Source organism: Rhinopithecus bieti, unplaced genomic scaffold (assembly GCF_001698545.2).
Source record: "Rhinopithecus bieti isolate Rb0 unplaced genomic scaffold, ASM169854v2 scaffold_8, whole genome shotgun sequence".
NCBI lineage: Eukaryota > Metazoa > Chordata > Mammalia > Primates > Cercopithecidae > Rhinopithecus > Rhinopithecus bieti.
Window position 1 is genome coordinate 2,632,006 of NW_016803211.1, and position 26,058 is coordinate 2,658,063.

Here is a 26,058-nt window from a genome sequence, read left to right on the forward strand (position 1 = left end):
TATATATATATATACGTATATCTTCATTATTAGCTGTATTCTGTCTGCCACATGGTGTGTAAAAATCATTTCACCATTGATATATTATTGGTCTGCTGTTTTCTTTTCCTGTGATGTCTTTGTATAATTTTGGTCACCAGGATAATATAAGGCTCATATAACGCATTCAGAAGTGTTTTTTCCTTCTTAATATTTTAGAAGAATTTGTAAAGAATAGGCATTAATTCTTTAAATGTTTGGTAGAATTCACATCTGGGATTGGACTTTTTCTGTGGGAAGTTTCAAATTATTAATTCAATGTCTTCATTTTTACAGGTCCATTCAGATTTTCTACTTCTTATTGAGTTGGTTTTTTGTATTTTGTGTCTTTCTTAGAGTGTCCATTTCATCTTAATTCTAACATGTTGACATATAATTATTTGTTGCATTCCCTTATAATCAGTGTCACTTCTGTAAGGACAATAGCAATGTCCCTCTTTCCTGTTTTTAGTAATTTGGCTGTTTTCTCTTTTTGCTTGGTCCATCCAAGCAAAGGTTTGTTAATTTTGTTGATTTATTTGAAAAGCCAGCTTATTTCTGCTATCTATTGCATTAATTTCCACTCTAATTTTATGATTGTTTTCTGTTTGCTTTAGCTTTAATTTGTTTTACTTTTTCCATTGTCTTAAAATAAGGTGATAAGTTATTGATTTAGATCTTTCTTTTTAAAATATAGGCATTAGAGCTATAAATGTCCTGTTAATCACTGCTTTAGCTGTATCTAATAAGTTTAGGTATACATGTCTTCATTTTTATTTATCTCAAAGTGTCTTCTAATTTCACTTGATTTCTTCTTTGACTCATTTACTATTTAGGAAATGTTGTTTAATTTCCTCATATTTGTAAATTTTCCCAGTTTTTCTGTTATTGTTTTCTAATTCCATTGTGGTTGGAGAGAACATACTTTGCATAATTTCAAGACTTTAACATTTATTGAGGCTTATTTTATGACTAGCTGCAGAATGTTCCATGTGCGCTTTAGAAAAATGTGTACTTGCTGTTTTGGGGAGAAGTGTTCTATAGATGTCTCTGAAGTCTAGTTGGTTTATACTATTGTTCAAGTCTTCTACTTTCTTGTTGGTCTTCTGCCTAGTTATTTTATTCATTATTGAAAGTAACATATTAAAGACTCTAATATTATTATGAAATTTTCTACTTCTCTCTTTATTTCTATCAGTTTTTACTTTAAACATTTTGGGATGTTGATGGTAGATGTATATATGTTTATTATTGTTACATCTTCCTAATGAATTAACCATTTTATTATTATAAAGTATCTATCTCTCCAGCAACAGTTTTGTTTTAAAATCTATTTTGTCTGATACTATCTTAGCAATTTCAGCTTTCTTATGGGTGTTGTTTTCATGATGTATCTTTTTCCATTCTTTTACTTTTACCTTGTATGCATCTCTGAATCAAAAGTGTATCTGCTCTAGACATGTTACAGTTAGATTTGATTTTGTTTTCATCCAGTTTGACAATCTGCACTTGATTGGATCCTTTCATCCATTCACATCTTCTGTTATAATTGAGATAGTTTCATTTATGTATTTTTGCTTTTTGCCTTCTGTATATCTCATGTCCTTTTGTTTATCCCTTCTTAGTTTAGTGCTTTATTCTGTGTTTTAAGTGAATATTTTCTAGTAGGATTTTTCATTATTTTAATAATTTTTCACTTTTTTGAGTTTTCTTAGTTGCTGTGGGGCTTACCATACCTATGTTAATGTACCAAAATCAACTTCAAATTTATACAAACTTAAATCCAGTGATACATAGAAATGTTACTTCTGTATAGCCTACTTTTCCTTTTATGCTGTTATTGTTATGACATCTATATATTTATAAAATCAACAGTACAATCTTATAAATACTGTGTTGTACAATTTTATGTCTTTTTTAAGAAGCTGGAAAAGAAAGGATGCCAAATATATGTGTATGCATGTTCGTGTGTGTGTGTGTGTGTGTGTGTGTATACATATTGAGAAAGAGTTTGTTAAATCAACTTTCTTATTTCCCTTCCTATTTAACATTTCTGGTTTTATTCATTAGTTGCTGTGGACTCTAATTGCCATGTTGTATAATTTCCTTAATTCAATATAGTTTTGCTTACATCCAATTTCTTTGTGCTGTTTTTGCATAATATATGTCTATATATATAAGTTCGACAATTAATTTATACATATTGTTTTATATAATTTCTTTTAAAATTATGTAATAGTAGTAAAGGGAAGGGAAGAAATGTGTATTTATACTTTTTTTTCTTTTTTTTGATGGAGTCTTGCTCTGACTCCAGGCTGGAGAGCAGTGGTGCAATCTCAGCTCACAGCAACCTCCGCCTCCCAGGTTCAAGCAATTCCCCTGCCTCAGCCTCCCAAGTAGCTGGGACCATAGGCGCACACCACCACACCCTGCTAATACTTTTGTATTTTAGTAGAGACAGGGTTTCACTATGTTGGCCAGAATGGTCTTGATCTCCTGACCTCATGATCCACCTGCCTCAGCCCCCCAAAATGTTAGGATTACAGGCGTGAGCCACTTTTATAATTTCATAATCACCTTCGCCTGTGCCCCCCACTTTTTTTTTGTTTGGACTTGAATTATTGTCTGAAGTCACTTGCTTTCAGTCTGAAGACCTGCCTTTAGTACTTCTTGTAAGGTGGGTCTGCTATTAACAGATTCTCTCAGTTTTTGTTTATCCTGAAATGTCTTTATTTTGCTTTCATTTTTGAAGGCTAGTTTTGCCAACATAAGATTATTGGTTGACTTCTTAAAATACTTCTGCATTTTGAATATGTCATCCCACTGCCTTTTGGCTTCCTTTTTTTCTACTCAGAAGAAAGCTGTTCACCTTATTGGGGTTCATTTTTATGTGATCAGTTGTTTGGCTCTTGCTGCTTTTAAGATTTTCTCTTTGTCTCTAACATTTTTACTATAATATGTCTGATAACAGATCTCTTTGCCTTTATTCAATTGGATATCATTAAGCTTCCATAGGTATGATTAATGTTTTTCATCAAATTTGGGGAGTTTCCAGCCAATACTTATTGAAATGTTTGTTCTGTTCCTTTTTCTCTCCTCTCTTTCTAACACTCATATTGTGTGTATGTTGGTGTACTCAATGGTATCCCACATGTTTCAGAGACCTTGTTCACTTGTCTTCATTTTTTTCCTCTGGCTTTTTGTTTGTTTGTATTTTGTATTGTATAAATTCCCCTTCTCTATCTTAAAGTTTTCTAAATTTTGGTCTTCCAGTTTAAATCTGCTATTGAACCCCTCTAGTAAGTTTTGTTTCTGTTATTACACTTTTCAATTTCAGAATTCCCATTTGGTTCTTTTTATTGTAATTTCTATTCTTTATAAATTTTTCTATTTGATAAGACATTGTCATCATACCTTCTTTTACTCCTTTAACATGGTTTTTTTAGTTCTTCATATATATTTGTAACAGCCATGTGGCAGTATTTACTAAGTCCAACATCTTGGTCCTTCTCATAAGCAATATCTGTTGTTCTTATGTAGACCACATTTTTCTGTTTCTTTACATGACTCATATTTTTGGCCTAAAACTGAACATTTGAAATAAACTGTAGCAACTCTGAATACTAATCACTGCCCAATCCCCCGCCCCCACCAGAGGATTGTCTTTGTTGTGTTGGCTTCTTTTTTAGTGACTTAGATGAGCTATTTTCATAAAGTGTATTTACCTCACAGTGTAAAACCTCTAAGGTTGCCCCTTAGAGAGTGCAGACTTCAGCATGTCGTTGAAATGACAGTGGTTTTAGAAAGCTTCTGTATGACTGTGCCTTTCCCAAATCACTGTGTAAAGCTATCTTCCTCTGTTGGTATCGCTCCCAAAGGTGAGTCTCCACTACTTGCTGCCTGATTGCTCTATTGGTTTTGACAGTGCCCTGGGGCATAAATTGTTTCACAATCTGATGCAATTAAATTCATGATCCTTGGTGTGTTTAGCCTTTGAAGTTTATTCTGATCCTAAGAGGGCTCTTCATAGCTGTCAATTTCCCTGGTTTTCTCTGACTAAACTACCTACATAAAGATTAGCTTGTTGCTTTTACGGAGCTACCAGTCTCTTTTAAAGTGCTTGCCACCAGAATCTCCACTGTTTTCCAGAGCACCCTTTAATCTTGAACTTCCCTACTCTTTGTACCAAATAAAATAAGTTATCTTAGGGAATGCTCTGGAGTTCTCTCTCCCGCTGGACAAAGCCAATGAGTCACTGCTTCAGAGCTAGGGAAAGGATGGTGGCTTTAAGTGGGGCAATACCTTCTGGTTTTCTTGGCTTTCCTCTTCCACCATGGAACCTCTATCCTGCTAATGTGCTGGAGGAAGGGTAATTGGGGCCCCAGTATTCCTAGCATGCCATGTCTGATACAGAGTCTCTACCCTAGGAGTGGGTGTTCATTAGAGGAAACAAACTCTCAACCTCTCAGCCACACTTGCACAGAATTTAGCCTCTGCAAAACAGAACTGAGAGTGATAAGAAAAGATGGTGGCTTGCCCCTCTCAAAGAAATACCATAACCCTTGCCTGAAGCAGGGGACAGGAAGCCTCATCTTCTTGGCCACCTGATCAAAGTAGAATGTTTTTACTTGCTGAACTGGGAGGTAAAGGGAGAGAGTAGGTCAATGCCACAGACTCTCAGTGTTCTTTTTTGATATTTAGTGTATTTCCTTAAATCAATATTTCTTCATTTGCTATATGCCCTTAAGACAATGTCCAAATACTTTAAAAATTTATATTTTTATAATTTTACCAGTCGTGCTTTATTTCTACTGTGAAGGTGATCTCTGAAGCTCTTTATGCCACCAGCAGGGAAATGATTTACCTTCCATAGATTTTTAACCAGCTTCCATGTTTGAACACCATATAATGTTTAAAGTAAATCTCTTACTCTGTAACACTCACAGTGGTCCTGTTTCTCTACTCAAAACCTAACTGCTACAATGTAGGCAGAGATTTATTCTTAAACACCAATGTCCTTGGAACACCTTGGAAGAAGGTGTTCTCCCTCAGAGAGGGATCTATGCCAATCTTGGTCATGATGTGGAAAACCCCAAATACATTCCATTTCAGAAAGGAACATGGCCCTCTCGTTAGCTCCAGTGCTCTAGATTTCCTTTGCCATTTCGTCCTCCCTGAGCCAATCTTATCCCCAACCTTCCTGCCCTTGTATAGCAACTAACTCCTGAAAGCCTCCTCTTTCCCCTCATCCTCATCCTGACTTTTCTTTTCAATGACTAACCCAGCAGTGTAATGGAATGTGTCATGTTGCATGGGCTGCCTCATTCTGAGAACAAAAGTCTGTTTGTCAATGGATGGTGAATTTGCAGCATTAAGTTGGTTTTAGATTTGCTCATCCTTTTGTATCATACCCTAAAGAGCTAGAGCACAAGAAGTGACTGCACCACACATTTTTCAAAGTGCTACTGAGATAGTCTGTGTCCTTGTGGTCAGGACAGTCACATGTGCTCTTCATCCTGTATCCCTCCAGGGGTCGTGTTCCAGGAATTGTACTGTCTCTTACCTTTTTCTATAATTTTGCTTAATCTATTAAATATTTTTCTAAGCTCCTATATACACTCAGTATTTCTTTATTGCAAAATAAGGAACTCCTCTCACTGTTAGTAACCAAAGCCACCACCTTCTCTCTGTCCTCTTCCCTACCACTACACTTCTTTAATAAGTCGTCTCAGCTCCCTGTCCCATTGCCTTCACATTCTCTCTCTCCTTAAGTACCTGCAGTCTGATAAAACTACAGGGATAACAGGTTGATAAAATTACTTACTCAAGTTTTCTTGTGAGAGTCCCCACATACAATGGTCTTGTTGAACTTCAGTATCTCAACTTTGTATCACTCTTCAATCTCTTACCTCTTCCTCCCTCTCCCACTTGCTGTTTCCTTAGAGGACCCTCATTCTCCCTCTTCTCCCTAGGTATTGACATATTATATTCTTTTTTCTTATTTCTTTTTTGTTTAGTTTTGTTTTGTTTTGTTTTGAGATGGAGTCTTGCTCTGTCGCCCAGGCTGGAGTGCAGTGACGCAATCTTGGCTCACTGCAACCTCTGCCTCCCGGGTTCAAGCAATTCTCCCTATCTCAGCCTCCTGAGTAGCTGGGATTACAGGCGCCCGCCACCACATCCAGCTGATTTTTGTATTTTTTAGTAGAGACAGAGTTTCACCATGTTGGCCAGGCTGGTCTTGAACTCCTGACCTCAGGTGATACACCCACCTCAGCCTCCCGAAGTGCTGGGATTACAGGCGTGAGCCACTGTGCCCGGCTGATACATTATATTCTTGATCAATATATCCTAGGTCAATGTATATCCTTGGTCTTGTGTCTTTCTTCGTGAGACTCTCAGTCCCTTTTGCTAGAGTTTGGACAAATCCAGCAAGGAAGCCATATACCCTTGGTCAATATATATGACAGAACTAAATATTGTCTTTCTCTTTTTTCTCAAATATGTCTCTAAAAGCAGCATTATCCATTCTAATAGTTGTCATCTATCATCTCTATTCAGAATATTTAACAAAAATCATAACACTTAATGAGTTTTTGTGTTGTGGCAGGTAACCTGCATATATTATCTCACTTAATTTTCAAAATGACCTTTACTAGCCCCACTTTGCACTGGAGACATTTGAGTCCTCGAAAAATTAAGTGACTTTCACAAGATCACACAGTCAGCAAAGGAAAGTCTGACCCCTGAGCAAATCATCTTCATTGTTATGCTCGACCACCCAGCAACACGAGGCTCCAGTTCAACCTCCTCAGGAATCACTCCTGATCACCCAGTGGGATGTGGTCCCTTCATTTGCATCATCCTATGACATTCACATTTTGCTCTGTGTTATGGTCATTTGTGTCCCTACCACAAACACACACACACACACACACACACCCTATTTCACTATCGATTCTGGGGGAAACATACTGTATTTATTGATTTCATATCTCCTCTAATGTTAGCCTAGGACAGCCAGTAAAAGAGCTACCTGTTGAACAGAAGAATAATTGTAAAGGGCTCCCTGCATATTCCAGTTTATTTCCAGATATGACAGACTGCAGGAAGTAAACAAACCCCAGGATGTCACAGTATCCCAAATGACTTGATACTGTAGGCATTGTGGCTCAGGATCTGTTTATTTTTAAGGCTGTGAAAGAAAAAAGGTAGAACAAGCCAAAGCGTATTACAAATAACAGTGCTTATCTGCAATAATAACAAGTGCTTAATAAATGCAAACTTATTAAGCAAGATTTTATGCTTCATTTACTTTGATAGGATGAAATTTTATATTTCAAGGTAACTATCCAACAACAGATTAAGGAATTCCTCCTGGGAGGTGTGACTGATTTCAATTATAAGTAAAAGAATATAGTGAGTCACTAGCTATCTTTTAAGGAGACCAATACATTTCCAGAAAACTTTTTTCTCTGTGAAGGTATCTCATTTTTCCTCTGCCAAATAAAATTAATTAAGTGACATTAAATTAAAAATGTATCTATTTACATGAGAGGACAGTAGATACTGGTTTGAGCTGATGAACATTGTTGAAATTTTCTCCTTCGTTTTATTACTTTCTTTCAGAACAAGTCACAGGGGCAAATAAATAGTTACATATAGGCCCAGTCTGTGCAACCAACTGAGGGTTTTATTTGCATCTAGGTAGACTATCTGTGATGTACGGTGCAGGGTTGCCTCAGAGCCAGTTCAAGCAGAAACTGCCTATGGATTTCAAGAGAAAAGTGCCATTTGATTTGGTTACATGCGAAGCTCAGAAATGAAGATGGGTCCAGGAAAGGAAAAAGAGAAAACCTGCTGATTGCCATGGGTTAGACTTGAATGTCCTCACATTTTCTGTCTTTATATACACCCACATAACTTAGCCATTCTCTAAGTCAGCCAAAGGGGTTAATTTGTGAGCAGGTTAAATTAAGGTTCTGAGGTCACCTACACTGGGTTCTCTTTATTCGCTCTTTTTCTTCTGTGGTACCCAAAAAAGCACTGTGTCCACAAATTCTGTCCCAAGCTTACTACTCTTCCCTCTTTACGATTTGTGCCTTATTCACCTTCAACCATGACTTAAACTGTGGTCCATAGTAATTGACTCAGTCAGGGTCTTTCTTTTCTCCTACGTTCCTCAGTGCTCTGGGAATTTATGCAGGCAATTACTACCCCCAAATTAGCACATTCTGTACAGACTCATCATGTCTTCTCTCCAAAAAGCGGCCCTCCTTCCAAATCCTTATTTCTTCTTATCAAGAATATTATACTGCTTCTTGCAGATAGTTTTCTTTCTCCTCTTCCTTGACTTCATATCTAATCAGTTTAAAAGTTCCGACATGTCTTCCTTCATGAGACTCTGAGTCCCTTTTGCTAGAGTCTGGACAAATCCGACAAGGAAACCAATTTTATGTCCCTGTGATGCAGAAAGATGCGGGAGGTAGATCTTAAGTGGGCCAGGAGGTCACCTGGAATTGTGGAGATCAATGTAGTCCAAAGGTCAAGTGCAGAACAGACCCAAGGAAAGGAGCCAAAGGTTTGTACTAAAATAGCATAGCAAGATCAGCCATCCATCAGACCTACATGACTGGTGTAAGGACGTAGTTAGAGGGAGGAGTAGGAATGGAGTCTGTCTTGTTCATCATTGAATTCCCAGTGCTAAACATGTTGCTTGCTCATGGAAGGCATGCAACAAATGTCCTATATACAGGTCAAGAGTATAACTTTTACTCAAGACTGCATATTAACAAATGCTCTTTCATTTTCATTATTTTATACCATCAAGTAGTGTTTGCGATGGCACACTAGACAGGAACATCCACCACTGTTAGTTTGGGGTATCTATAGAGGTAACCCGAAATAATAAATAAATAAGGAAGCAAGTCATCTTAATAATATTTTGTGGTGTTTTGACTTAAGAATTCAAATGTTAGATATCACTATAAAAAGGCTTTTAAAAATTTCTTAAAGGATAACAATGTAGCGATTTAAAATATTCATCTACCAGACTGATTTGCTTTTCATCTATTTTATGGCTTGGGATAAAACTTCCAGTGACTAAATCACAGAGATTCCAAAAATTCTGCTTCTCAAACAATGCAGAGGGAATGAAGATAATATGCTCTGGAAAACTGTGTTGATTATAATGACAAAGATTAGGAAAATGGCAAAAACAGTATTTCAAATGTACATGATTTAATATAATAAATCATTCTAAATACATATATATGTATAAGCTAAATTGGTACATCAAATATTAGTAGAGATTTGACAATTTTTTGTAAATCACTAAAAGCTGTGTATTCCAAGTGTTCAAAACATTTTTTGTGTGTCACCTCATTAAGAAATGGGGAATCTGCAGATTAATTTATGTTTATTGAATGAAACAATAAATGAATGTATAAATATTTATTAAGGACTAAAACAGTTAAATATTAGCATTAGAAATATGTATTTACTAATCAATTGATCAGATGTTGTTTGACCTACTATGTGCAAATCAATTAAACAGTCATCAGAATGGTTTGGTGCTAAAAGTCTACTTTCTACTGAAAAGTGAAATAAAACAGACAATTTTAAAACTTTTACTGTGAAAAATTTCAGGCATACAGAAGAGTTGAAAAAAATATGTAATGAACACCTATATACTCTCCATCCAGATTCAAGAGTTAACATTTCTCAAAGTTGCTTTATGTTTTCATGCAACTTCGACAAACCACTTTAAAGAGAACTACAGCTATTATAATGCTTTGCCCCTTAATACTTCAGCATGCATCTATAAAGATTAAAACATTCCATGATATAACTAAAAATATCTCTATCTTCCCTAACGAAATTAATAATTTTTTAATAAGATATATATATGGTCCTCATTTGGATTTCCACAGTTGTTCAAAGTTTGTCTTTCACCTGGTTTTCACACAAAATTACAGAAAGAAAACAGAATTTGATGAAGGAACACACACTGGATTTACTTGTTTCCCTTAAGTCCTCTCGTCCACCCTTCTTTTATCAGAAATGACTTTTTAAAAAGATCAGGACAGTTGTCCTATAGAAAGTTCTACATTCTGGATTATCTGATTGTTTTCACATAAGGTCATTTACCACGTTCCTTTAGGCTAGTGTTTCTTGTAAAATGGAAGTTAAACATAAGAGCTTGACTAAGTTCAGGTTAAATATTTCATAGGTTTGCTGTGTATTGAATATTACACATAACGGGAGTGTAGAGTGACTGCTTGTTCCAACACTTGTGATATAATTTGATCACCTGGTTAAGGTAATGACCCCAAGTTTGTGATTAGGAAGTAAGCTATGGGGTTATACTTTAGCAACTTGCAAACACGCTCTTCCTCATTAACTCTTCACCCAGTGGTTTGAGTTTCTGTTGAGAACTTTCGCTTGAATCAATTATGTTACTATGGCTTGTAAAATAAAGTTTGAATTTTTGATTTCCCTCTTCAATGATCAGTTTCTAATTTCTTTACAATCTTAAATATGGCCTTTGGAATTTAAAGGGTTGAAAGTTCACAGTTTTAAGTATCATAGTATATTTGTAACAGGAGAATGCTAACCTTGGATTTTCTTTTGTGTTTTCAGCAAAATGGGAAGACACATTTTTATGATAAGCTCATTGTTGAATCCTTTGAAGAAGCACCCCTTCATGTTATGGTTTTCACTTACATGGGATATGGAATTGGAACCCTGTTTGGCTATCTCAGAGACTTTTTGAGAAACTGGGGAATAGAAAAATGCAATGCAGCCGTGGAACGAAAAGAACAAAGAGTAAGTATGCACACCTCCCTGGATCTTTGTCAATGCCTACTACTCTCTAAAGTGTTCTCAGAAGTGGTGATACAGGTGCAGATCCTAGAAAGCATGAGGTGCTCAGGAACTATTCAGTGTAAATTTCATTCATCTCCACCTCCTAAACCCCATTCCCCATGGGTTTATGGACCTGTTTTTACAAACATCTCATGGGCAACTACTATTTGCCAGATACTGAACTAAGGCTTTTCCCATACCTTATAATATTTAATTTCTGTAACAACCCCATGAGATAGATATTAAAATATAATTTTGAAAATAAAAACATCAAAATATAAGAGCAAGAGCTCCTGGGTGGGACTGTACTTTGGTCTTCTAGTTGTAAGTTGGGTATTATTTATGCTCTATCCTGAAAAGGAAAGTGCATTTGAGTGAACTGGGACATTTTTATTTCATCTAAATCTGATTTCTCACCTTTAACACTATTAATATTTTGAACCAATTCTTTGGGCATTGTAAGAATTTTAACAGCATCTGAAAACTATAGCATTAAACCACCAAAGCTAAGGATACTCATGGAGTCCATTGCACCCTCCACTACCTCTACTGGAACAGGCACTGGTATCTAATGCTGACAGACCCATAGATGGTTCACATCACAGGACTCTGTGGAGACAGACCCCAGTACCAGTCTGGAGCCAGGTAGACTCGGTGGGTGGTTAGACCCAGAAGAGAGACAACAATCACGGCAGTTCAGCTCACATGAAGCCACGTCCATAGGAAAAGGGGGAGAATAATACATCAAGGGAACACCCTGTGGGACAAAAGAATCTGAACAACAGTCTTCAGCCCTAGACCTTCCCTCTGACAGAGCCTCCCCAAATGAGAAGGAACCAGAAAACCAACCTTGGTAATATGACAAAACAAGGCTCTATAACACCCCCCAAAATATCACACTAGTTCACCAAAAATGGATCCAAATCAAGAAGAAATCCCTGATTTACCTGAAAAAGAATTCAGGAGGTTATTAAGCTAATCAGGGAGAGGCCAGAGAAAGGCAACGCCCAATGCAAGAAAATGCAAAAAAAAATGATACAAGAAGTGAAGGGAGAAATATTCAAGGAAATAGATGACTTAAAGTAAAAACAACAAAAATTAAAGAAAACTTTGGACACACTTTTAGAAATGCAAAATGCTCTGGAAAGTCTCAGCAATAGAATTGAACTAGTAGAAGAAAGAAATTAGAACTTAAAGACAAGGTCTTTGAATTAACCCAATTCAACAAAGACAAAGAAAAACGAATAAGAAAATATGAACAAAACCTCCAAGAAGTCTGGGATTATGTTAAACAACCAAACCTAAGAATAATCAGTGATCCTGAGGAATAAGAGAATTCTAAAAGCTTGGAAATCAAATTTGGGGGAATAATCAAGGAAAACTTCCCTGGTCTTGCTAGAAACCTAGATATGCAAATACGAGAAGCACAAAGATCACCCAGGAAATTCATCACAAAAAGATCTTCACCTAGGTACACTGTCATCAGGTTATCCAAAGGAAACCATTTTAAGAGCTGTGAGACAGAAGCACCAGGTAATTTATAAAGGAAAACCTATCAGATTAACAGCAGATTTCTCAGCAGAAACCATACAAGCTAAGAAGGAATTAGGGCCCTATCTTCAGCCTCCTCAAATAAAACAATTATCAGCCAAGAATTTTGTATACAGCAAAACTAAGCATCATATATGAAGGAAAGATACAGTCATCTTCAGACAAACAAATGCTGAGAGAATTCATACCAAGCCACCACTACAAGAACTGATAAAAGGAGCTCTAACTATTGAAACAAATCGTGGAAAACAGAGCTTCTTTAAAGCATAAATCACACAGGATCCATTAAAACACACACACACACACACACACACACACACACACAAGTTAGAAAGCAAAAACAAAAAAGAAAAAAACCCAAAGTACACAGACAACAATGAGCATGATGAATGTAAAGATACCTCACATTTCAATACCAACATTGAATGTAAATTGCCTAAATGATCCACTTAAAAGATACAGAACCACAGAATGGGTAAGAACTCACCAACCAACTATCTGCTGCCTTCAGAAGACTCACTTAACACACAAGGACTCACATAAACTTAAAGTAAAGGGGTAGAAAAAGGCATTTCATGCAAATGGACACCAAAAAGAGAGCAGGGGTAGTTATTCTAATATCAGACAACTTTAAGCAACCGTGGTTAAAAGAAACAAAGAGGGACATTATGTAATGGTAAAAGGCCTTGTCCAACAGGAAAATATCATAGTCCTAAACATATATGCACCTAACACTGGAGATCTTAAATTTATCTATTTATTTATTTATTTTGAGGCAGGGTCTCACTCTGTAACGCAGACTGGAGTGCAGTGGCATGATCTCAGCTCACTGCAAGCTCCGCCTCCCAGGTTCACACCATTCTCCTGCCTCAGCCTCCCAAGTAGCTGGGACTACAGGCACCTGCCAACATGCCCAGCTAATTTTTTTTTTTTTTTTTTTTTGTATTTTAGTAGAGATGGGGTTTCATTGTGTTAGCCAGGATGGTCTCGATCTCCTGACCTCGTGACCCGCCCACCTGGGCCTCCCAAAGTGCTGGGATTACAGGTGTGAGCCACCACGCCCAGCCTGGAGATCCTAAATTTATAAAGCAATTACTAACAGACCTGAGAAATGAGATAGCCAGCAACACAATAATAGTGGGGGACTTCAATACTGCGCTGACAGCACTAGACAGGTCATCAAGACAGGAAGTCAACAAAGATACAATGGATTTAAACTATACCTTGGCACAAATGGACTTAACAGACATATACAGAACATTCCATCCAACAACCACAGAATACACATTCAACAGTACATGGAACTTTCTCCAAGATAGACCATATGATAGGCCATAAAACAAGACTCAATAAATTTAAGAACACTGAAATAATATCAAGCACTCTCTCAGGCCACAGTGGAATAAAACTGGAAATCAACTCCAAAAGGAAGCTTCAAAACCTTGTAAATACATGGAAATTAAATAACTTGCTCCTGAATGAGCACTGGGTCAAAAACAAAATCAACATGGAAATTAAAAAATTCTTCAAAGTGAATGACAATAATAACACAACTTATCAAAACCTAAGGCAGTGCTAAGAGAAAGTTCATAGCCCTAAACTCCTACGTCAAAAAGTCTGAAAGAGCACAAATAGACACTCTAAGGCCACACCTCAAGGAACTAGAGAAACTTGAACAAACCAAATGCAAACCCAGCAGTAGAAAGGAAATAACCAGTGTGGCTGGCAAGATGGGCTGCAGCTCCCAGAAAGATCAATGCAGAAGGAACGTGATTTCTGCATTTCCAACTGAGGTACCTGGCTCATCTCACTGGGACTGGTTAGACAGTTGGTGCAGCCCACAGAGGGCAAGTCGAAGCAGGGTGTAGCATTGCCTCATCTGGGAAGTGCAAGGGGTTGGGGAACTCCCTCGCCTAGCCAAGGGAAGCGGTGGAGGACTGTGTCACAAGAAACAGTGCATTCTGGTCCAGATACTATTTCCCCTAGTCTTCGCAACCCACAGACCAGGAGATTCCCTCCGGTGCCTACACCACCAGGGCCCTGGGTTTCAAGCACAAAATTGGGCAGCCATTTAGGCAGACAGCAAGCTAGCTGCAGGAGTTTTTTTTCACACCCCAGTGGCACCTAGAGCACCCTCAAGACAGAACGGTTCACTGCCCTGGGAAGAGCGTTAAAGCCAGGGAACCAAGTGATCTAGTTCAGCGGATCCCACTGCCAATGAGCCCAGCAAGCTAAGATCTACTGGCTTGAAATTCTTGCTGCCAGCACAGCAGTCTGAAGTTGACCTGGGACACTTGAGCTTGGTGGCAGGAGGGGCATCCACCATTATTGAGGCTTGAGTGGGCCGTTTTCCCCTCACAGTGTAAACAAAGCCTCGGGCCGGGTTGGGGGGGGCGGGGGGAGTTTGAATTGGGCGGAAGCCCACCGCAGCTACTCAAAGCTGCTGTAGCCAGACTGCCATTCTAGATTCCTCCTCTCTGGGCAGTGTATATTGCTCGGGTGATATATGCACCAAAATCTCACAAGTCACCACTAAAGAACTCACTCATGTAACCAAATACCATCCCGGTCAGGGGTTTATAGGTAAAACTCCCATCTCCCTGGGACCTCCCTGGCACCTAGGGGAAGTGGCAGCTGTGGGTGCAGCTTCAGCAGATTTAAATGTTCCTGCCTCCTGGCCCTGAAGAGAGCAGCAGATCTCCCAACACAGCGCTCCAGCTCTGCTAAAGGACAGACTGGCTCCTCAAGTGGATCCCTGACCCCCATGCCTCCTGACTGGGAGACACCTCCAGGCAATGAACATGATGAAAGTAATGATATCTCACATTTCAATACTAACATTGGCAAACAGGGTCTGGAGTGGACCTCCAACAAACTCCAGCAGACCTTCAGCAGAGGGGCCTGACTGTTAGAAGGAAAACTAACAAACAGAAAGGAATAGCATCATCATCAACAAAAAGAACATCCACACAAAACCCCCATTCGCAGGCCACCAACATCGAAGACCAAAGGTTTATAAATCCATGAAGATGAGGAAAAAGCAGCACAAAAAAGGCTGAAAACCAGAACGCCTCTTCTCCTCCAAAGGATCACAACTCCTCGCCAGCAAGAGAACAAAACTGGACGGAGAATGAATTTGATGAATTGACAGAAGCAGGCTTCAGAAGGTGGGTAATAACAAACTCCTTGGAGCTAAAGGAGCATGTTCTAACCCAACACAAGGAAGCTAAGAACCTTGAAAAAAGGTTAGACAAATTGCTAACTAGAATAACCAGTTTAGAGAAGAACATAAATGACCTGATGGAGCTGAAGAACACAGAACAAAAACTTCGTGAAGTGTACACAAGTATCAATAGCTGAACTGATCAAGCAGAAGAAAGGATATCAGAGACTGAAGATCAAAGTAATGAACTAAAGCGTAAAACACNGAACTAAAGCGTAAAAACACGATTAGAGAAAAAAGAATAAAAAGGAATGAACAAAGTCTCCAAGAAATATGGGACTATGTGAAAAGACCAAACCTATGTTTGATCGATATACCTGAAAGTGACAGAGAGAATGGAACCAAGCTGGAAAACACTCTTCAGGATATTATCCAGGAGAACTTCCCCAACCTAGCAAGACAGGCCAAGATTCAAATTCAGGAAATACAGAGAACACCACAAAGATACTCCTCAAGAAGAGCAACCCCAAGACACGTAATCATCAGATTCACCAAGGTTGAAATGAAGAAAAAAATGTTGAGGGCAGCCAGAGAGAAAGGTCAGGTTACCCACAAAGGGAAGCCCATCACACTAACAGCAGATCTCTCTGCAGAAACCCTACAAGCCAGAAAAGAGTGGGGGCCAATATTCAACACCCTTAAAGAAAGAATTTTCAACCCAGAATTTCATATCCAACCAAACTAAGCTTCATAAGAAAAGGAGAAATAAAATCCTTTACAGCAAGCACATGCTGATAGATTTTGTCACCACTAAGCCTGTCTTAAAAGAGCTCCTGAGGGAAGCACTAAATATGGAAAGGAAAAACTGGTACCAGCCACTGGAATAACATAACAAATTGTAATGACTATGGACACTATGAAGAAACTGCATCAATTAATGGGCAAAATAACCAGCTAGCATCATAATAACAGGATCAAATTCACACATAACAATATAAACTTTGAATGTAAACCAGCTAAATACCCCAATTAAGAGACAAAGACTGGCAAATTGGATAAAGAGTCAAGACCCATCGGTGTGCTGTATTCAGGAGACCCATCTCACGTGCAAAGACACACATAGGCTCAAAATAAAGGGATGGAGGAATATTTACCAAGCAAATGGAAAGCAAAAAAAGCAGAGGTTGTAATCCTAGTCTCTGATAAAACAGACTTTAAACTGACAAAGATCAAAAAAGACAAAGAAGGGCATTACATAATGGTAAAGGGATCAGTGCAAAAAGAAGAGCTAACTATCCTAAATATACATGCACCCAATACAGAAGCACCCAGATTAAAGCATAAACCAAGTTCTTTGAGACCTACAAAAAGACTTAGATTCCCACACAATAATAGCAGGAGACTTTAACACCCACTGTCAATATTAGACAGACCAATGAGACAGAAAATTAACAAGGATATTCAGGACTTGAACTCAGCTCTGGACCAGGTGGACCTAATAGACATCTACAGAACTCTGCACCCCAAATCAACAGAATATACATTCTTCTCAGCACCACATCACACTTATTCTTAACTTGACCACATAATTGGAAGTAAAACAAATATGGTGCAGTGTATCACTGCTCAGGTGATGTATGCACCAAAATCTCACAAATCACCACTAAAGAACTTACTCACGTAACCAAATACCACCTGTACCCCAATAACTTACAGAAAAATAACAAAAATGATAACAAAATTAAATAGAAATTTAAAAGAATGATTTATGCAAAACTATTTGACTTGGGAAAAATATTTGTTCCATCTTAGAGGAGCAAATTTCAGAAATATATTTTAGCATCTTCTATAAAATACCTCAATTCCTAGTCACTTAAGGTTTGTCAATATTCAAGTCTCTGTATACAAAATCCATATAATGCAAAGATTTGGCATACAGAGAATAATTTTGCATTATATCTGGGCAGCACTGTATAATCTCAAGTAGCTTCCTTACCATCCTTGGGTTAAAAATAGCTGAATGAGCTCAGAGCGGTGGAGAGACTGGATTTTGGTATTAGAGGGATCCAGGTTTGAATTCTGGTTTTGTGCTGTTCTGCGTGTGTGTGATTTTACTAATTAATAATGACGTTGGATCACTCAGGTTTATTGATCTTGTGTGTTTTCACTTCTGAGAAATATTTTTCATAACTTTTACTTGTCTTTTCTTATCGGTTTGTAAGAGTTCTTTATATACTTTTGATGCAATCATTGGTCAATTGTGTGTACTGCAACCTATAAACATGCCAGTTTGTATCTTGTATTTTCCCTTTGTAACATTTTTTTAATGAACAAAAGTTTTTTTTTAAAAAAGAATTTTAACAGCATCTGTGGCTGTTAAATAATTTTAAAAGAATTTTAATTTTTTTAAAAGAATTTTAATAGCATCCACTGATTAGATTAGCCACTGTCACTCACATAAATACCTGTGACAACTCAAATACCTCAAGACATTGCCAAATGTCTCAAAGAGCACAAAATCACCCACAGTGTAGAATCACTGATCTAGGTACTTTAGATAGTTAGTCTGTAAAAGTCTACATGATCTCTTTTTTGCACAATACTGGAGGACAGCCTAGAAAATATTCAGACATCTGCAAAGATCCTGCATTGCATTTTCCAAATCGGTCCAAAGGATTTATGATGTTATGAATCTCTTTTTTCTAAAAAATAGTTTAGAATAATATATGGGCATGGATCATTCCATGAGATAGAGACTTGAAAACATCTAAACAAAGAACATTGGTAAGATACAAACTTCAAGGAATTGAGAAAATCCTATAATTTAGCAACTAGTACCCATGGTAAGAGAAACACTTATTACAGGACACATTCATGAACAAACTATGTGGAATTATTTGGAACTATATTAAGTTAAATGTATCATCTTCAGATAAAAATCAGACCCAGCTTTATTATTATAATCCCTCCAACCTTTAGCAAGCATTTGAGCATGTGCTCTATACCAGATAATGGGTGCTAATATTCATAGATGACAAGACAGTTTCTGCCATTAGAGATTTTGAAGTCTGGTGGGCAAACAGACTTACAAGCAAATAATATCCTAAAAGATGATGAGAGGGAAGATTGTGATATGGGTCACAGGGATTGTGACTCCCTTAGGGATTCAAGAAACATTGATACTGGGGCTTGAATGGTGAGCAGGAGTTTGCCAAGTTGGCAAAGGTGCAAAGGAGAACATTCTCAAAAGAAGGCACTGCTTGTGCCAACGCATGCATTAATTCATTAATCAAGTTGGATTATTTTTGAGCATATATTTTGTGCCAGGCACTGTGCTATGATCTGGAGATATAGGAATAACCAAGGCAGACACAGTTCCTGCTCTCAGAAAGCTAATCATAAAACAGCAGTAGAATTTGCTAAAAGACAAAGCAGAGGTAAGTACAGGGCACCATGGGAGCAAAGAAAAATGTCTAACCTGATTTGGTGTTTAATGAAAACTTCTGGGTGAAAGAGAAAGCTAAATTGGGATCTAGACGCTGATGAGTAAACAGTAAGGCAAAGGGTGAATCAAGAGGGAAAAGGAGTCTCTAAGAAGAGAGAATATGGAGCCAGATGGTCCAGAGGTTAGAGAAAGCATTGTGCATTCAAGGAACCACGGAATTCCAATGACCTAGTGTGAATGAGAGTGGGAGTATGTGGGGAGAAAGATTGCTGAGAGGCAAGCAAGGGCCAGACTATAATGGGTTTTTTAATAAGCCATGGACATGTATTATAAGAACAATGGGAAAGCATTGAAGGACTTCAGGCAAAGGAATGCATATTTGTAGACAGAAAGATAATTCTCTCTACCCTATGAGAAATGGATTGTGGAAAGACAACTAAGAGATCAAAAAAGAAATTAAGGGGCTGATGCAGATATACAGGTTTAAAAAAATCTAGGTGAGATGGTTGGCCTGGGACCAAGGTAGTGACAATAGGGGTGGTGACAAGAGAAAAGGCCAGGAGATGTTTAAGAGGTGGAGTTAGAGATGGTTGATTTGACCTAGGGAAATAGAGAGAAGGACAACTCAAAGACCACATCCAAGTTTATGACACGTAGCAGAAGGTGGTGTCATTCACTGAGATGGATAATAGAGAAGCAAGATCCAGTTGGAGGGAGAAAGTGGTCAACTCAGTTTTTGACAAGTTGAGTTTGAAGAACTGGCAGCTAAACTTAAAGGTCTGGACCTCTGGAAAAAGTCTCAGTGGGATATTGTAACATCTTCAGTTTATCTTCAGCATGTCAACAGGAATCAAAGCCAGGGAAGTAGACATCTTCCAGGGTAAGTTCATAGAGAAAAAAGAGAAAGGATGAAAAGAAAGTGAAGAAATTCAGAGAATTTAATAGATTTCAGAGACAGAGTCCCAATTCAAGACGAAAAGCAAAGTGACAAGAAAAAAAAGTTAACAGTAGTTTAGAAAAGAGATTATTTGTGCTTGAACTAGGAAAGAGGCAGACGGAAGGAAAAGGAAATTAATCATAGAGAATATTTAGGAGGTATCAACAAGTCTTGGTGGCTGAATGTACAGAAGATAAGATAGAAGGAGGAAAATAGGGGAATCTCAAATTCTAGTTTGGGCAGATACGTGGATAGCAACATCACATCCATCACAATGAAATGGTTCTGTTGGTAAAATGATGGCCACAGACAGCTTTGAGGACATAAAGGTTCTTGAGTTATAAAGGATAAAGAAACAGTTAAATCAAGTAGGAGACAACTCAGTATGCTTCCAGAGATGCAGGTTTCCCTGGTCCTAGCAGAGCTGATAATGTAACTGGGAAAATGGGATTTGAAGGGGAATTCTCCTTGGGCATTCTCACAATGATCTCCATGGCCCCTCCCCCCACCAGCTGCATTGTTCTAGAGTACTTGTCACCAATCTGCCTGCTCCCCAGGTACAAGTAACTAATGCATAATAAATCAGTACATTTCAGAGCACTGAGACAAAGGCCAAATCAAATGTAAATTTCTCAGGTGTGGCATTTCTTGGAAGGCTTAGGCTTCAGACCTGCAATCTATTTTCTAACCTTTCAACGTATTTGCTCTATTAAACCAGCAGGTCTAATCTTCTTGTCTTTTCTAAAGGAATTTCTTACATTTTATCAGGAAAAAAAAATACCCATGAAAAGTTGTTTCCTAGGAAGCCTACTCTGAGATGGTGGCCTGAATGCAGGAAGGTTATTAGGGTGTGCTCCTGGGATCAGCACCTGTGAGGCAGAGAAGGAAATGGCATGGCTCAGGAGAGAGAGGAGTTGGAAAGGAAAGAGGGGATGGAGTGAATTGAGATGATGCAGACCCAGCAAAGGCCTCAACAAATCCCACAAGGAGTTCGGGAGATGGGAGGGCCTTTCAAGAGTCATCTGAGTTGAGGGAAGGGGGCTAGATCTTTTGACTCCTTCACTGATAGAAGCTGCCACCAGGGATCTTGGAAGATCCCTTCAGACCCAGGCAATCCTCATAGAGTTGTAAGCATCCAATGTTCCTAGCAACTAGGGGAATGGATGCATCAGCTCTGAACGATGGGCTATGTACATCAAATGGCAGCCTGCACTTCAACACTTGCCCCTGTTGCTACAAGAACTGCTCGAACCGCCCCACAGGAGAAAGGCATTGCATTGAGTAAATTAATAATTTACTTTTCTTTACAAAATAAATGGTTTCCATCCTATCTGATCTCTGTGAGGTCCAGAGCAATAGTCAATAGACTCATGTTGGTAAATGTGCCTTTCACATGGCATACCTTTTATTATTTGTTCCATTTGTGCCCCTTTAGAGACTTCTAGCATTTCAGAGTGACAGGTTCTAATTAACTGCAGTCACTATCTTTCTGATGGGACTTGATTTCCCAACCCTATCTATAGACAGACCCTTCAAATTTTTTTTTTTTTTTTTTTTTTTGGTGAGACAGAGTCTCACTCTGTCACCCAGGCAGAGTGATGCAATCTCAGCTCACTGCAAACCTCCACCTCCTGGGCTCAAGTGATCCTCCCACCTCAGCTTTCCGAGTGATTGGGACCATAGGCACGTGCCACCACACCTGGCTAATTTTTTTGTATTTTTGGTAAAGACAGGGTTTTGCCATGTTGCCTATGCTGGTCTCAAACTCCTGACCTCAAGTGATCCATCCACTTTGGCCTCCCAAAGTGCCACCGCACCCAGCCCATCCTTTAATCTTCTTCTATTTTTTTTTTCTTTTCTTTTTTTTTTTTTTTTTTGAGATGGAGTCTCACTCTGTCAAATAGGATGGAGTATAGTAGTGCAATCTCGGCTCATTGCAACCTCCACCTCCCAGGTTCAAGTGATTCTCCTGCCTCAGCCTTTCGAGTAGCTGGGACTACAAGCATGCAACACCATGCCTGGCTAATTTTTGTATTTTTAGTAGAGACAGGGTTTCACTATGTTGGCCAGACTGGTCTTGAACTCCTGACCCTATGATCCGCCTGCCTCAGCCTCCCAAAGTGCTGGGATTACAGGCATGAGCCACAGTACCTGGCCCCCTTTAATCTTTTAATACCATCCCCAGTCCCATACGTCTGATAGTATCCTTGCTTTCTGTAAATAAGCTGTCTGATGCACATTTTTAATTCTCTTGCTCAAATCATGGAACATCCTATTTCCAATGACATTTCATTCTTCTCAACAGAAATGAGCATTATTCTATTCTAAAAGTTGGTCACTGGGAGTGCAGAATATACTGCCCCACATGACAAGCCAGCCATGAGCAAAATGACACCAGAAAAGAGAATGCATTCATGAAGTGATGGTGGAAAATAACAATTATGATTTTTTAAAAGATCATGAATGAATGTTCTTATATTCACCTTTACTCATTTACTCTTCTTCCTTTTTGTTAATCAAATATAATTATTTATTAATCCATTTTCACTATTTTCTTTCTCTATGATGACTTGTCTCATACAGCCTTCCATTCAAATTAACATGTTGCCCAAACTTATCTCTATTTAATTTCTCCTTCTTTTTATTTCTAGCTCAATTATTCTGAAATTGGCTCCCAAACATAAAGGTTCTGATCATCCTCTTTATCTGAATCACTTGAGTATTAACTGAGAAGAATAGAAAAATTAAAATCTCCTTCCAAGACAGCACTAAAAAGCTCAGGTTAGACTGCACTAACAATCAGTAGATCCTAACAAAAGGACAAGATGCAAAGTTTAAATATTTTGCTTAAATTTGACTCTTCAGTTTTGGGCCAAGAATATCTCTTTGTTTTAGTAAAAGACAACTTCAGAGTTGAATCACAAATTCTCAAAAGTCCCTAGATAATTTATTTTTTCAGTGATATAACAGTCCAACTTTGTAAAATCCAGAAGAGAATGTCAGCAAATATAATCAATTAATGTCAAGCATCATCAGAGGCTTAGAAAATACTTCAAGTGCAACCAACTCTACAGGTCCACATTTCTCAACTTGCTATGGTCCCAATATCAAACAAGTTCTGCAAAACCCGATAACATGGCACCAATTATAATTCTGTGTTCACATAAAATCCAGCTAGTTCCTAGGACCCAATACAAACTCTGTGTTCACATTAAATCCGGATAGTTCCTAGTACCAATACAAGTAAATCACAGACATTTCTGGCCCATATTCAGAGATTTTTATTCCCACCTAAAACAAAGCAGGTTCAGCAAGCTGTAGCTGTAGAAAATTTTAGGACAAATACCTAAATGTTTGGATAAATTATAATTTGTTATTTTGCATCCTGATACAACAGGATTAGCCCAGAGAAACTTTCTTCTGAAGGGTGAGGTCCATTAAGGTCACTGGGTATGAGATATGGTCTTGTCCAAAACAGACAGCCCAGGCACTGGTCTTCCTGTATGGACCTGCTTGGATCCAAAACTCAAAGCTTCATTGGGGTATCTCTAGGAACATAATAGATGAATAAGTATGCAACTTATGGGATCGAAATATTAGACCAGTGTTTTGCAGACTTAGCTACCCGTTGGAATCACTGAGAACCTTTAAAAGGTACAAATACCTAGGCTTTGCTCACAAATACCCTGATTTAATTGCTTTGTGATGCAACCTGACTAGTGGGAGGTGGGGCAGAGCGGAGGGCTGGTCAAACTAACTTTCCAAGTGATTCTCATCCACATATAAAATTGCAAATCAGTGTTTCAGAGCACTGCTTCTCAAACTTCACCATGCCCACAAATTATCTGGGGAAATCATGTTAAAATGCAGATTCTGCTTCAATAGTTTTAGGTGGACCCAAGATTCTGTAGCTGTAAACAAGTTCCCAGGTGAAGCCAGTGCTGCTAGTCTGAGATCACATGTTGGTCCTTCTGTAACCAAGTCCAAATTCATTCTGCTCATCACATGACAGCCAATAAGTTGAGAGACATGGAGTTGGAGCAAGGAAGGTGACCTTATTTCGAAGACCCAGCAAACCAAGAAGATGGTAAACGAATGTCCCAAAGAACCAACCGTCAAAACAAATTTCAGTCTCTATGTTAAGGGCAGAGGGAAGACAAAGGGGCTGTGATCAAGAGGTGACCAAAGACTATAGACGTCTGGGCACCAGCCAAGGGTCTGTGGAGGTTGAGAACTTTTTGGTCTCGGCCAGGTCACAACCCTCCTATAAATCTTTAACAAAACATAGTTGTTTACATATCTCCCTTTTAATCCCAGAGTTAATTTCAAAAAAACTACATGATCGCTGTTTTTGTGTTTTATTTCAGTGCTCTAAAATTATCCTAGCCTATGCATAGGAATGGGTAAAGGCTCCTTAAACAAAAATGGAATTTGTTGTTAGTTCTTTCGCTATTTCACGGTTATGTCGCTAGTATCACCTGAGAGCTTACTAGAACTCTCAGACCCAGTCCAGCATCTTTAGTTTATCATGATCCTCAGGTGATACAGACACACATTAAAGTTTGAGAAGTGCTGCTATTCTAAAGGTTCTCAATTTGAAATTCGGCTGCCACCTGCATTCAGATGCAGGCAGTGCCATCCCTTGAAACCTCCAGGTGTCTATCCCCTTTCACATGCACAGCTCTCCTACTATCCCTTACAGGAAAGATGGCCTCAGCCCATCTGTACTTTACTGTGGTAGACTTTGGCAGTGAACTGTTACAGATCAACAGCTGATAATACCAGATCAATGCTTTACAACCTTGGCTGCACATTGGAATGAGCTGTTCTGCCCCACACATTCGTCATTACTAGCTTCTTCTCTCCAGTACTGCCTCCAATGTCTCTTTTACCACCCCCATGCCCACCCCCAACTCCACCCCTGGAGCCTGCAATACCTTGATTTTAAGATCTTTTCATTCTCCTCTTCTCTCTCAGGTTCTCTTTTCCTTTCTTCTATCCATCTTAAATGCCATGGGCTTTGAAAGGGCCTCGTCTTGATACCCACCCCGATGGTGACTGGTCACCCTTCAAATTCAGGGCCACTAGCCTCAACATAGCCCTTGGTATTGCCTGCCAATCACACTGTTACTTAGGACCTCTATCACTGACTGTTCTAAATGGCAACTTTGTACTTTCCCCTTTCCCCTCAAACCTGCAACACTTCTTGTACCTCCTTTCAGCTAATAATCTTGCTTCTATCAACTACAGAAAAAAAAAGGTTTTAAAGAATTAAAGTTAGTTTTATTTAGCAGTCTTCCTGAGGACTATAGACTGAAGGCTAGAGCCTCAGAGTAGCCCTTTAGAGAGGTTCTATCAGACTGCTCCAATGCAGCATTTCAGTTCACAGTTTATATACAGGTAGCAAAGATTCAGTATACACAAAATCACATCTAAGTTTGGGTGCAAGAGTATATCTGATTATAGTTTACAGAAGCATAACCACTAATCCCATCAGACATTATCTTATGTGTAGGAAAAGGCAAGAACTAAAGTTAATTATTTATTTATTTATGTATTTATTTATCTGGGGGATTGTCCCACTTAATTTATTTTTTAAATTTATATTTTTTTATTTGTATGAATTTAAGGGGTAAGAGTGCAGGTTTGTTATGTAGATATATTGTGTAGTGGTGAAGTATGGGTTTTTTGTATAACCATCACCTGAATAATGTGCATTGTATCCATTAAGTAATTTCTCATTCCTTGACCTCCTCCCACCCTCCCACCCTTCCAACTCTCCGGTGTCTCTTATTTTACTCTCTACTCTCTACATCCATGTGTATGCATTATTTAGCTCCCACTTAGAAGTGAGAACATGTAATATTTGACTTTCTGTGTCTGAATTGTTTCACTTAAGATAATGGCCCACAATTGCATATTGCATCCCTGTTGCTGCAAAAAGCATGATTTCATTCTTTTTTATGGCTGAATAGTATTCCATTGTGTGTGTGTGTGTGTGTGTGTGTGTGTGTGTATACACACCACATTTTCTTTATCCAATCAACTGCTGATGGACTGTTCGGTTGATTTCACATCTTT

At 38.4% G+C, this 26,058-nt stretch overlaps 1 protein-coding gene across 3 annotated transcripts in view; it reads left to right on the forward strand.

Moving 5' to 3' along the window:
* The window catches only part of SPTLC3 (serine palmitoyltransferase long chain base subunit 3), a 176,120-nt gene that overhangs the window by 29,862 nt on the left and 120,200 nt on the right, over positions 1-26,058 (forward strand). For all 3 annotated transcript variants that reach the window (XM_017869248.1, XM_017869257.1, XM_017869265.1), the window contains one exon: positions 10,657-10,842. In XM_017869248.1, the coding sequence (XP_017724737.1) occupies positions 10,657-10,842 (186 nt within the window). The remainder of the gene's footprint in view (positions 1-10,656; positions 10,843-26,058) is intronic.